The sequence below is a fragment of the Corvus brachyrhynchos genome, unplaced genomic scaffold (genome assembly GCF_000691975.1).
Source record: "Corvus brachyrhynchos isolate BGI_N302 unplaced genomic scaffold, ASM69197v1 scaffold43, whole genome shotgun sequence".
Taxonomy (NCBI): domain Eukaryota; kingdom Metazoa; phylum Chordata; class Aves; order Passeriformes; family Corvidae; genus Corvus; species Corvus brachyrhynchos.
Genome location: NW_008237353.1, coordinates 98,700 through 113,259, shown reverse-complemented (window position 1 = coordinate 113,259; position 14,560 = coordinate 98,700). Strand labels below are relative to the sequence as shown.

General features: G+C 44.2%; 1 protein-coding gene across 1 annotated transcript; it reads right to left on the bottom strand.

The window, feature by feature from the left end:
- Positions 1-2,455: 2,455 nt before the first annotated feature.
- GCNT2 (glucosaminyl (N-acetyl) transferase 2, I-branching enzyme (I blood group)) lies at positions 2,456-14,088 on the bottom strand. Its single transcript, XM_017730628.1, is given in 10 exon segments — positions 2,456-2,592; positions 13,009-13,066; positions 13,069-13,203; positions 13,206-13,406; positions 13,408-13,425; positions 13,428-13,728; positions 13,730-13,799; positions 13,802-13,865; positions 13,867-13,907; positions 14,064-14,088. Coding segments are annotated over 10 exon segments (1,050 nt in total).
- Positions 14,089-14,560: the final 472 nt, after the last annotated feature.

The following is a 14,560-nucleotide window of genomic DNA, read 5'->3' as shown; positions in this document are numbered from 1 at the left end:
ACACAGTGAAAACAGATTAATTTACTCACAGAAAAGCACAACCTGGAGTAGCATTCGTGAAAACAAAACAAAATTTAAAAAAAACCCTTAAATAACATCTGGACAGAAATCTGTGATGTTTTTCTGGATTCTTACTTAAACAGGTAATATAACTCATAATATATCTGTATACCCATAAAATATCTGTGTTTCTTCAGGTTCAGAGTGCAACATGCTGTTATATCCATAAGCTTCAAACTGCCAAGCTCATTGCTTCTGCTGTTGGGTGATATTTTGCTATTTGCCTCTAGAGCCTGAACAGTGAAATATAATGTTGTCAGCACCCCGGGCTACTTAAAATATTCCAAAAAAATGGTGAGCATGCCTTTATTTTATTTGGGATTTTTCAGTTTGGGAAATATGCAGTTTTTTTAGACCAAGGAAGGGATGCGCTGGTCCCAGACCTCTCTTAAGTCGCTAGACCTTCCTAAGACTCCCTCTTTAGAAGAATTACTGGCTCTGAAATACTTCTGTCTTCAGCTGCCACCATGACAGCAAGATAGCAAAGCCCTCTTCTCCCCTCTTCAAAATACTAAACAGAATTTCTTCTCTGGAGGTAAACTTTTGGTGCCTTTCTGCAGGAATCTGCATCATTAGGTGTTGGCAGCTATAACAGCAGAATGAGCTGACTGAGGCAGATCCTGTCTGTTCAGAACCTTCCCTGCAGGTTACCAGCCACGCTTCAGGACATCCAGATGTGTTGAGTTGCTGGTACAGAACTGCTGCAGTTTGCAATCCAGTTTGCTAAAAGACCCAAAAGAAATTTGCAATGGTTTCATAAAGTTGGCAGTAAATTGCTGTTATTCAAGAGGTATTCTTTGAGCCATCACTGCTTGCTCAGAAGAAAGGCAGGAGGACAGCACACAGCCTCCCTAGATTCAGGCATCCCGATTTTTACTGCTTTTGTCCAGCTGACTGGGTCACTCCACGGTGCTGTTAACATGCTGCGTGAATACAACCACAATAGCTACAGGAATAAGCATTCATAGCTTTGCTTCCTTGCTTTGTTTTTTAAGACATGATGACTGATACCTGTAACTTTTGTCTTCTGTTTGCAACGCTAAAACATTCTGAAGCTCCCATTTTATTTTTTTATTTTTCTCTGCAGCATGCTTATCTGTTGAGATTTTGTGTCCTTCACAAAGGGTTTGAAGGGAAAATCTGCTCAGATGTTGGATGGCCTCCCTCTAGTGGCTGTTACTGTGGGATAAAAGTAGGGCTGTGATCGAGCAAACCCAAGGTTAAGTGTTTCCATCAACCACTGTATGAAATTAAAGTGAGTAAACTTGGGAAGTCTTATGCCACATCGAAATATGACACAGAGTCGCTGCGTTATTGCTAAAGCTTAGTTACTGCTTTTCCAGTCCTGAAAATACTTACCTTCCCCACTTTGCATCTCTCCCATGAGTGCTTACGCTGGATGATCTAAGGACACTGGCAAACCGAAGTCTGCGTGAAAATAATTTTTTAAAATTTTTTTTCCAGTTCAGTCAGTCAGCCAAGTAAGACAAATATGCAAGCCCCTGTTTTTCAGACATGGACTCCTGTGCCTGAAATCCTATCTGACTTTTGTAACCACGCACACTGATCTAGTAAAAGATCCTGTTTGCTCTTACAAACTTTGTCCCAAGAGATACTTAAAGAACAGGCATGATCTGGGAAATGCAGCATCTTTATTCCAGTAGTTTTCTGTTATTCTCTGTAGTAGATATCGGTGTCTTTGATAAAACCATATCTGTAGGTATAGCCAGCAGTTGTATTCCTGTGTTTAAGATCTTGCTGATTGTGATTCATTACACTTGTCTTTTAGACACAGAAGTGCCAGGAAGGCATGGCTGTGTTTGTATTTTTGTAGAAAGAGGTCACAATGACAGGGTAGCAAGACAAAAATTGGGGCTGGAAAACATCCCATTAGAAATGACAAGAATTAAAAGCTCCTCCAGCTTCAAGAGGAGCTTTGCTCTGGTGTCTCCTTTTGGATCTCTTGTACTTCGGCCTCCAAGTGTTAAGTGGAAGGTGAGATTTGCAGACAGTGTGAGACAGCCCAATCCAAGCTGCATCTACAGAACATCCCCAAAAACCCCGTCTCATGAGTTTATGCTCTGACACAGCAGACATTAAAACTGCTGCTGCTATTCTCTTGGCTGCTTTTAGTGATGTTGTGGGCTGGGTTATTGTTACCTGAAAATACCAGTGGAATTTCCTCTGTCAGTGAAGAGAAACCAATACTTTTACTCACTAGATTTTCCACAAATGAATTCTGAGTGATATTTGTGTATGTCCACTGATTTCAGTGTAGTTATGTCAGTGTGAAATTGCTGTCATTGATGCTGACTGATGTTCTCAGTTTTTTTTTTCTCATCAACACAAATAACTATGTTATGGATTAAGGTTTCTTGAAATAAAATATTTATTGCTAGCACAGGAACAAGAAATGGAGAAAAATGTACATATTACCATGACAACCTCCATGGGTCTCTTTCATATCAACCCATTTCACCACTTCCAGGTCACCACCCCATGATGTATTGGTCATGGATCCTGGGACACCTGAAAGTAGGTAAGAGAAAATCAAGTAGCTAGTCTTTTTAACAGCATTTTGTTTAGGTTTGTGTCCACTCTCTAGGACCTTTCTCCACAGAACTGGGATAAAATACTTCAGAATACACGTTAACAGATGCCTGGCTGATAACCTTGTCAAGTTTCTCCACTGAGAGCAGCTTTCATGACACAGACAAGATGTCAGCCCAGAAGACCTAAAGACTTCATCTGAAAAGTAAAATCCCTCGTCTGCTACAGCCTCAGTATAATACTGCACATGATCATTCATGTAACCTTCCCAACCAACACTGCCCTCCAAGTGCTATTTGAACACTGGCCACTAACACATGATACCTTCACATTAATTGAATGGTAAATACTGGATTTCTGCTTTGGTTTTTGTCATTTGTTTGTTTGTGGGTTGGTTGGTTTAAGGAAAGAGACTAACAGAACAAATTCAAGCATGATATAATTGGAAGGAGTTATTGAAACACAGTTATAGCCTATGATGTTATATAATAATATATATATATATATATATTTATATTTAGGCAGATCACAGGACCTATCCAGGATATAAATGGGTAAGAGTTTATCCTCTGCTTGTTATTAATTATTACCTTCTGCTTGTCACTAAAAACATCTTCTACTGGGCCAGGTTTCTCAAAGTCCCATCCAACCTGGTCTTGAACACCTCCAGGGATGGGGTATCCACAGCTCCTCTGGACAACCTGTCCAGTGCCTCACCACCCTCACAGTAAAGAATTTCTTCCATATATCCAATCTAAACCCACCCTGTCTCAGTGTAAAGCCATGCCCCCATGTCTTATCCCTACAGACCCCTGTAAGAAGTCCCTCTCCAGCTCTCTTGCAGGTCCTGTTTAGGTACTGGAAGGATGCTCTAAGGTCAGCCCAGAGCCTTCTCTTCTCCAGGCTGAACAACCCCAGCTCTCTCAGCCTGTCTTCATAGGAGAGGTGCTCCAGCCCTCTGAGCGTCTTTGTAGTCCTCCTCTGGCCTTGCTCCAACAGGTCCATGTCCTTCTTACATTGGGTGCCTCAGAGCTGGGGCATTCCCAGTGGGTTCTCACAAGGGTAGAGTAGAGGGCAGTACCACCTCCCCCAGCCTGCTGGCCACGCTGCTTTGGATGCAGCCCAGGATATGTTTGGCTTTCTGGGCTGCAGCCACACACTGCTGGGTCATGCTGAGCAACCAACACCCCCAAGTCCTTCTCCCCAGGGCTGCTCTCAATCCATTCTCCCCCAGCCTGTATTTGTGCTTGGAATTGCCCTGACCCAGGTGCAGAACCTTGCACTTGGCCTTGTTGAACTCCATGAGGTTCACACAGGCCCCCCTCTCCAGCCTGTCCCGGTTCCTCTGGATTCCATCCCTTCATTCCCACAATGTATTGACTGCACCACACAGGTCAGTGTGATCAGCAGACTTGCTGAGAGTGCCCTCAATCCCACTGTCCATGTCACTGACTAAGGTGTTAAACAGTGCCAGTGCCAATACCAACCCCTGAGGAATGCCACTCATAGCAAGTGCCACACCAACTCACACCAAGTGCCACGCCACAAAAACCAACTCATGACTTTGATATCAAATGCAAAAAAGACTGTATGATTCAACTGCAGAACCAGCACAGCGCTTTGCCATAAACAGCAGTGTGGGTCAGCTATAAGCAGAACTTAATGACTTTATTTCTCCCCTTCTGTTTATTGGGTTTATCAAATAAAGCAACATGCTGAAAAGTGTGGTTTTGTCCCAGGGAAAATTCAGAAAAGTATTTCTTTTTCACAGAAAGGATTAAGGTAAAGATAACACTTTATGAGAGAGAAAAAGGGGCAGTGATGGCAGGGGATAAATGCTTTAAATAGCCTGGTATGTGCACTGCCATCCCAAATTAAAAGCCTCTTCATAACAGATGGCAGTAAATGTGGAATGTGGGAAGTTTTGGAAAATGCTGATACAATGTCAAAACAGAAGGGTATCTGACAAAACAGGAATGACCCCAGGACATCCACAAAAATACTGGAAGACAATGCCTCCCAGGAATACAAAACTACTGACTTCATATTATTCACCATCTCCCAAAATGAGCAAACTAGGCATCTTTGCAAGTTAATTATAAGTAGGGTAAAGTGTAGCTCAATACAGGGGAAAAAAAAAAATTATCATATTTTTCTTTAAATAAGTGCTTAAGTGACTGATTTCAGATTCAGAAATTCCCTGGGGTGCTGTTCTTAAAAAGACAGTTTGTCTGAGCAGTGATGCTGCTTATGAAAGCTAAAACAAATTTTGTCATGGGTTGCTCACTCTACGTTCGTTCAGTTCTTAACTCCCATTCCATCAAGGTCAGCGGAGTTTCGTCCCTGAAAACCAGGAACAGAAAAGAGCCCCCTCGTGGGCAACACTGCAGAGCACTGCTCTGGAAACCAGTTTGCTGGCGCCAGGCCTTAAGAACAGCCACCAGCAGCACTGCACTGCTCAGGTGTGGAGACAGCCACAGGAAAGACGGGTCAGCCCCTCTGATGCCTTTAATTTCGTGCCATTTCTTAGCGGTGGAGGTTTGGAGGAAGGAAAAACACTGCTTCAGAGCCTGGACCTCCATGACAGGAGGTCACAACCAACCCCAAAGGCAACATCCCCTCTAAGCCCTTCCCTTCAGTTTTTTTGCCATTACAGTTCCAGTGTGAGCTGTTCTGCATATGTTGGCTCCAAGAGGCAGCCCATTCCCTTTCCTCCTTGCCTCACCCCCACAGATTATGAAGACAAACACACGCAGCTTACACAACATGAGCCACTGCATCCACATTTCTGTAACATGCATGCTTAAACCAACATTGGGCTGGAAATCTTGCAAGCATAAAAGGCTGCCAGATTTGCCTTGACCTTCCAAGTGCCCTACTTGTGATTCCAGGGTCAAACCTAGCTGCCAGCAGGCTAATCTCTACCAGCCCCCTGAAACAGCCTGTGCTTCCCCTTTAGCATTTCCTTACAATTTCTTCACCCTCCTATGCCACCAACTGAGCTAAGATTTTCTCCTGCACTTTACAAGCTGATGCACAGGAGTTTGCTCTTTAGAAATCTGCCTGAACTGTTCCCATCCTTGGGAATATTATTCTGCAAGACATGATTGAAATCAACGGTAACTTTTGCTGGGCACCAGGGCCACATATTTTTGTTTGGGAAACATGCAGGGCTTGAGGTGGGTCACATATAAGTGGGCTGCAGGACACTTACAATCAGTAGGGACATGTCCCCAGTGCTGCCTGCCCCTCAGGCAGGGTGCCTGCCTTGCCAGCAGTGTGCCACATGCCCACTCCAGCACCATGGCCTTCGGAGAGCCCCCTCTGCCCACCACTCATGCCCATTGTGCCTCAGCAGCACAGCAGTGCCCAGCAGCACCAGTCCCTTCACCCAGCTCCATCACAGTGCCCACACTGCCAGCCTTGGCCCACCTCTGGACCACCAGAACCTCCTGGATGATCCCCTTCCTGAAACCAATGCCACAAACCACCTCCCACAACAGGGAAGGGCAGTCTCCCCACCACCCAAAGTCCAGCCACCAGTGTTTAGGAAGACGGAGAGAAGCTGATGAGCAGTTGTGGTAGGATGAAAATGGTCACCTCTTAACCCTGTACAGCAACAGGAAGTTGTCTGACCAGGCACATAAGACAGCATGCAAGAATTATTTGCTCTGAAATTCTGGTTTGTCTGTTTTCTTGTTTGCCTGGCAAGACAATCCCACCTGACTAGGGAAGGGAGGTGGCTGGTAAGATGCAGGGCAGTCCTCAGAAGAAAAGATTTTCTTTCAAGATGAGATTGCAACAAGGGAGAAAAAAAAAAAACAACACCCCTCCTTAAAAATGTACAAAGGCTCAATTTCATATTTTGCCACCAGAACTTTTAATTTAATTGGGGTATGCAAATGCAAAAATGTGTGTGTGCGGGGATGAAGGTTTAACTAAAATAAACTCAAGATTGTTGGGCTTCAAAGCAGACCTCAGAACCTGGAAAGAAGGAACTAGAACTCAGGAAAAACCAAGAAGCTTATTTAAAACAAAGTGTTTTGATTTAAGGCAATGCATGTCATTTTCTTGAGCTGTTAGGCTGGTGACAGTCATAAGAGAGCTAAACTGCACCTCCTGTCTTTAAACATCTGATGGATAATAAAGAAAAGGTCTCAGTTCTAGCTTCCTTTGATATGTTTTTGGAGGAAGTTTTTCTGAGCTGTTTCTGACCCATAAACTAATTCTAGTGTATATGGGAAGGTTGCAATCCTGTTTTAGAGGAGCTGAATTCTAGAGGGTGGTTGAGGAAACACTTGCTTCTCCCAGTGGGAGTGAGCTGGACTTGTGGGGACATGCTGGGTGCCAAGGACAGGCAATGGGAGAGCTGCTCTGCAGGAACTTCCAGTGCCCACCCCAGCACCCATTCAGGCATGGTTCTGCCAGCTTCCACCCTGGCCGTGTGCTGGCATCAGGGTTTGTATCTCAACATGTGCAACACAGCTTTAGGTGTGGTCAGATGAGTATGCTCATAGGTGAAAGGAGGGGAGAGGCTCAGGTGGTCTGACTGGATCTTCCCCCTAAAAAACCCAAGGGCTCTTGGCAATTCAGCATCTGGGAATGTCAAGAAAATTCTCTGTTACTGCTGGACTGATGTTTAGTTGGTTACATGCATGAGTTATCACATATGTTACCTGATGCTGTTATTTAGAAAAAAAAATAAATCTTCCTTAAATTACTCTCCTCTAATTCTATTCTTCAAGGAGTTGTGCTCTTTGAAGCCTCTTACACCAATGTCTGATAGCTGAAAATATAAAGGAGAACCAAGTGAGGGAGCACTAGCCCATTTAGTAGCTGTGCTTTTTCAAGAAGTCTTATTGAAGACATACCCACCCTTATTCCATCATCACTAAGTGCTGTTTCAGTGAGAAGCACATGACTGGTTGTGAAGAAAGGTATTATTCCTTTGCAATACTTAAACTCCAAAGACTGTGAACTACATATAGACCAAAGCCTGTTTTATCTTCTCAGGTGAACTATAATATCTGAATGGAGGATAGAGGACAAGTAATTTTTCAGAAATACTGCAATTAAGAAGGTGTTTTTTGAGATTGATGCAATGGTATTGCAACACTTTCCCTTGAGCAGGTTTTTCAAAAGAAGACGGTTTTGATGGTGAGATTATGACTTTGTGGGCATAGACTCAAAATCAGTCGCAGGAAAATCCCTATTTTTTTAATGCTTTATTCCTATGAGAAGTTCTTGCTCAATCAGGAAGTCTCATTAAAATAATAGAGAATAGGAACAAAAGAATGAGGATTAGTTATATGAGTAATGATGCAGACATAGGTACAAAATACTTCTTTTTCTAGAATGCGGCTTATTCAACCAGCATCACTGTCTGGAATCATAGTAAAAAACTTTCTGTGTCTCTGTCTGTCTGACTTTTGAAGGGTGTGGACTAAGCTAAGGAAAATTAACAATGATACCAGGCAGAACAGACCCACATTAGTGTGTATTAGTGTGACGTGTGCGTTGCAGGGAAGGTTGTTCCAAGATCCCGTCTACAAATGACAGTGGGATGGAGAGGTACCAAAATGGTTTTTAATTATTAAGTTGCTGTGGTGAAAAGCTCAGTGCAAGCTAAAGCATCTGAAAAAACCACAGGTCTGTCTGTTCAAGCAAATGGCCATGTGAAAACTTAAAAATAAGGAAATGGCTAATGGGGTAGATTAATATACTAGCGTGCTACTCAGAATTTTCTGGTGTTTCTCTTTCACCTCACACTCACATTCAAGGGATGTGAATGAGGTGTTCCTTGACAGCTAACAGCTCTACTTGGGAAGTAAGGCTACTGCATCAGATAAATTGCAGTGAAGGATAACTCCCATCTCTCCTGAGATCCTACTGGTTTGACTTCAGCATTACCTGCCACTACTGGAGACATACCTGTGGCCATTTTTCTTATTTTTCTGTGTAGCATTCAGCTCCCAACTGAGGAGTTGCCATCAGGATGATGCAGATATACTTTCAAAGTCTAGGAGTGGTTTAACACTCCACCCACAAACAAAACTATCCACCATTTTCACTCCTTTGCAATAATTGACAAAAGTAATGGCTATATTAGCTCCCTTCTTCCTGCCCGGGGAGAGTGAGGTGGGGCTGATTCTTGGAGTTTAGACAGACACAATAAGGAACCGTGTCAAAGCCACTTAGGGTTGTGTTTGGCATACAGCCGGGTGAATCCTTGGAAAAGTAAGCACGAGTTAGAATGCAACACCATCTTCCATTGATTCCCAACTTCTGTGTTAGATTAGCAGCAACAAAACACACTCGTTTTTCACACACTGAAACATTCCAGGTTTAGGCTGCTTATGTCCTCAGATGCAAGGAGCTCTGTGGTTCTGTGACCTACCCATCCAGATCAAGAGTGGTCTGGGCTTGTGGGCTTGCACAGGACACTGTGGGCTACCTGCTCTAGTAATCAACTACCTCATAGTCACACTGATGCAGAAGTTTGTCAGGTTTGCAGCAGGCAGTGACTGCATGCTGTGTACCCCATGTCCCTTTTGAGCTGCCACAAGAGCAGCTGCGACATGGTGCTCCTTTCCCACCCCCTTCCCCTGGGACAGATGACCCACGCTCTGGGGAAGAGAGAGAAACCACACATTAGTGTCTTTTCTTGCATGGCAGCTCAGAAGGGCTGCTCCAGCATGGCAGGATGGGCCTGCAGCCTGGTTCAGTAGCCAGGACATACCCGGGCACTCGCACTGGGAAGGGAGTGAATGGGTGATTGCTGTGGCAGCCAGTTGTTACAGGCCAACTTGCAGCTCATAGCCTGAGGGGATTGCTAAGCATTTAGGAGCTCTTGTATTTCGATTGGTAATACTCACTGAATGCTCACTGCCTCAGACGAGCGATCCTGCAGTAGCTTAGTGTGTTCCCACACTCCCCTGCAATATGTGCACCTGAGGAGGCAGGAGTACTGGGATGAGGTTACTGATGCTGGGCTTGGGGTGAGATGGGAAAATCAACATGTCTGGGTGTGAATGTTCTCATGCAGAGGCTTTTTTGTGGTATTCAGGAGCAGACCCTGCTATCTCTTACACATATCATCAGGAAAGGAAAGCAATAGGAAAGGAGAACATTGGAAAACTGGTCCCCACAGCAGCAGCAGCTGTTGCACATATCCTATTAAAGCAGGTAAGAGACAATGCCTCTGATACGTTTCCCAGGCTGCTGGTTCTGGTGTCTTTGTAACAGTGCAGAGAGGACAGAGGACAACTTGCCAAGAGGCTGTCAAGAGGGACTCCAGAAAGTGTTTATTTTGGCAACAAAGGGCTTTTAGTGCTCACCCATCTTGTGCACACTCACCCTTAGCAAAGAGAGCAGAGGTGACAGTGGAACCAGACTCTGTTATTCCACAGGTGAACCAGTTCTGAAAAAGCAGTTTAGTCCAGTGCATTAGACCAGGAGTCAGGTGTCAGTGTACCAGCGCTGGCTTTGCCCACGGTCTGCTTTAAGACACTGAGAATATCATTCCACCCTCTTCTGCCTGCTTCTGTGAAAGGAAAATAAAAGCACTGATCTCCCTTGTAAAAGCGAGTTGGGGTCTCTGAATGAGAGGTGCTGCGATTACTTCTTGTGACCTTTTTTTCCCCACTTGAACAAGGTGCAAATTGCTAGTGACCAGCAGAGGTGTATGTCCATGGGCACACCCCTGCATACCCTGAGGGATTGTTTTCACCCGAGACTGCCTGTGCCCCAAATCATTCATATGCTGTGACTATGCTGCATGAAAATGAGGGCAGGAATTTGGCTTGGAAGAAGTAAGGGGGCTCAACAGCATGGACTGGGGATGCACACGTCTTCCATGGCCATCAGAACCTACTTTCTGCTTTATATGAGCAGAGAGAGGAAAGGTGGCACAGTGGTAACACCGCTGGCCTGGGACATGGCCACTGATCTGCACTGTGATGGTTCGTGCTTCTTGAGAGACCGGGGGAAAGTCATTAAGGGCCAGATACTTCAGACCTACATACCTTGGAAATACTTTCCTTTAATTTCCCCATGCTATCTGAAAGGTGACTTTCAAGAATTTTCTGTCATGCAGGAGTCATGTGGAAGATAAGTGGCCTGAGATAAATACCAAAGATAAGTTAAGGCTGTTACTTGAAAACCAGCTAAATGGGAGTTGAAAGTCTTCAGCCTTTAAGGGGGTAAGAAAACGTCTTGGTCTTCATTACATGACTCTAGGCAAGAAGCACGCTATTTTAAGATTTGGGAAAAGTCTTTTTTTATCTTTTATCTGAACTGAGATTATCATGGCTGATACTGAAACTACAAATAACTGTTTGGTTTAGTTCTTTCATGGTATGCTATCCATCCAAACTGGTCCTTAAATGACTTCTCTGCTTGCCTGGAAGCCTGCAACTTTTTGTTCCACCAGCTGGACCACTGCCTGACATCATTACCTCCCTTTGATATGCCTGGAAACTTAAAGGGAGTGGCCTGGTCAAAGTTGGACAGGAGTTTTTTGTTAGAGCCTGGAACTGAGTCCTGGGCTAACATCTTATGCATGAGAGGGATGACTCCTCACCCCAGAACTGCTCAGCACTCTTGGATACATTCAGGTGAGTGTTTGACTGAGTGTCATTCTTGTAAGTTTGGATTCAGAATCCTGGGCAACCACAGCCTCAGAGCACATCTGTCAGAGCCACATGATCACTTTTGGACAGGCAATCTAATGTGATGGCAAGGAAAAAAAGGAAGAGGAAAAAACCATATCTGCCATGGAAGTGTTGCATCTTTCAGATGCAAAAAGAACAATCACCAAAAAAATGTTATGCCCATACTGGAAAACATACAGTGGTAATCATGGAAATAACAATGAAATATGCAGCCTATGTGAGCTACACAGTGCAGTACAACAAATGTCAACCACCTAAAGCTTTCCGACTGTGGAGAACATATCTGGTCCCAGGTTTATAGCTTCTGAGGCAATGTAGTAAGATAACAGCAACCAGCTTCCTGGAAAAGTGATCTAGCTACAAATAATATATGCTGATGATTACACTATAAATATCTTGATCAATAATCACTTGTGCTTCTTGTGCAGGCCAGTTGTAAAATACAGTTATTGGCAGAGCAAGCACTATAAAGTTATGTGATAATTTGAAAGTTAAAGTAAACATACTCTGCCTCTGTTTACTGCTCCTGTGTTTGTTTCCTGCAAGTTACAGCAGGGAGAAGGTGGAAGGAAAGAAAAAGACAGGAGAGGAAATTTACCTGTGCTTCCATTCGTCATATCCTTGCTTTGGGCTGCTGTGAAGCTCTAGGGAGTCAGGAGCAGTAGAGTCCTACCAGAGGCTTCTAAAAGCAACATGCAGGGGGGTGAAATCCTGTTCATCTTCCAACCCTTTCCCGGTCATGCGAACAAGGTAAAAGTAATGGTAAATACACACAGTAAAGATGAAAATACTGGTCCTGATTCTGCTTCTCTGCACAAATCTTTGACTTTGTCCAATGGAGTTTAGGCAGTAGCTATGAGTACATGGGTTTTTTGCAATTGTTATGGAAGAGATGCTGTGTGTGGTCCCATAGAAAAGTGTGTGAAGACTAGAAGTCGACTCTAGCCTGAATTCAGATTTTCTGGGAGAAATTGACTTCAATGTGTTGAAAAATAAAATTTCCCACAGCAAAATGAACATCTTGTACAAAATTTCTTCGCTACAATGCTATGTAGATTACATATTTTGCATGTTATTACTTCTCTTTTCATCATCTCAGATTTTACAGGTGAATCAGGTGAAGTGTCCAAGGATTTCTGTTTGAACTTAGATCCCTGGACATTTTCCTGCTCAGACATGGAACACTAATGCACATTCTGGACAGCACAGACACCTCTCCCTCAATGCTCAAAAAGGGGCGGTAAGATTATTTGATAGATCAGTCCTATATAACAATTGAAATCTTCATCTAGGTTTTGCCAAAATCAACTTCAGATAATGCTTCTGCATGTGTATGTGAATGTGCACCTATGAAATAGAATCATAAAATGGTTTGGGTTTAAGGAAAAGACCTTAAAGATCTTGTAGTTCTAAACTCCTTTCCATGGGCAGGGACACCTTCCACTAGACCTGTTTGCTCAAAGCCCCATCCAACCTGGCCTTGAACACTTCCAGGGATGGGCCATTCACCACTTCTCTGGGAAGCCTCTTCCTTTGCAACACCGCCACCACAGTAAAGACTTTTTTCCTTATACCTAATCCAAACCTACCCGTTTTAAATTTAAAGCCATTCCCCCCGTCCTATCACTGCATGCTCTTGTAAGAAGTCCCTCTCCAGCTTTTTCCATGTGTGAAACAAGCACGAGTGTGTGTATCTACAGAACAAAAAGTGAAAGCATGCTCACCTGGATCCTGCTGAGCATCACCCAGAAGTGTCCCTCACAGCTGTTGGTGTCCTCACCATCTGCTGTGCCAGCAGATCAAGAACATGCTGGTCCTGCAGCACGAACCCCACAAAGGGCCTGGTGATGGCCATGTATGCAGAGCCAAAATAGATGGTCAAGTTGTGCAGCTGGGGGCATCTTGCGCTCAAATGTTCCACAGCATGAAAGAAAAGGAAGAGTGAAGTTACTCCCTGTGCACATATTTGGTGCAGGTGGTGACGTGGGGAGGTGGCAGCACCCTGGATGTGATGTTCTTGCCCCCAAGGCCCTTCAGCAGCTGGATGACCTCCCTGTTGTTATTCAAAGAGAGATCCTGACCACAGGTGTTGAGTAGGTAGCACCAGGGCATGGCCAAGGCCAAGCAGGTCTCTCGTGCAGTGGAGGTCAGTCCACAGGCAGGAGATGCTGCCCTAGACCACCCGCTTTGCCCAGGAAACAAGGGAGGTGCTGAGAAAGGAGCGCTGCCTGCTGGAAGGGGAATGGCTCTTTGAATGACATCCACATGAACACAGTAGACATTCCAGGGCATGAACAACTCCCTGAAGAAAAGCTAGAAGGTCTCAAACTCTTTGTGCAATGTCACGACATAAGCGAGGGTGCAGGCGGCCTCCTCGGCTGAGAGGGCGCAGGCAGTGTGGTGGTTCTGTGGGACGTACTCTGTGCAGTCAGGTTCACTGAATGATATTTTCCTTCAGAAAGGACACTTTGTCTTCAATGAGTGCTTTACAGGCTTCTGCTAAAATAAAACTCATGAGAAGTTCAGCCCCTTAAGAGGTTTTTGTGCTTGCAAAATAACAGCATAGAAAACAAATGGAAGCAAGAACACTGAGAATCAGAGCAGCAAAAAGGCAATATCTGAGTGCTGCTCAGAGGAGCAGTTCGTTGCTCCTCAGAAGAAGAGTCTCTCTTGAAATGCAGTATCAGACACCACCAACAGCTTGTTTTGATGGCTGTGCTTGCTTCCTGCTGGAGGATGCATGGATCCATCTGATGCAGAGTGTGCAGCTGCTGCCCTTACTTTCAATACTAATAGTTGCAGTCATCATTGGTGTGGAAGCAGCATAAGTAAAGAACAACTTGCAGGTGGAAGCTGCTCCACAGCACCCTGAAGTTTAAACAGACATATTGCATAATTACTGTCTTGGCAATGAGCAGCTGGCACATATTTCACAGTGTCCCCAAATTCAATTTATGGGTACATTCTTAACTGCTCCCTCCACACTCTCCCTACATTATCATATAGCTGTTAAAATTTATGTGCCTGCACCCTGTGACAGGAAACCGCATATTTATCTCATACAATTCTATTTTTTTACTTGCAGGATTTATTTTTTAACCTCCCCAGTGTATCAGTCATCACTGCTTCTGAATTGTGAAAGACTTGTAACACGAAATAAATACTACTTCAATATGTCTCAGCGACAATTACACTGCTAGATCAAGCACATATGAGCTATTGTGTCCTTTCTGCTCTTTGATATCCTGGATAAATATAATTTCTAGAGGGCAGTTATC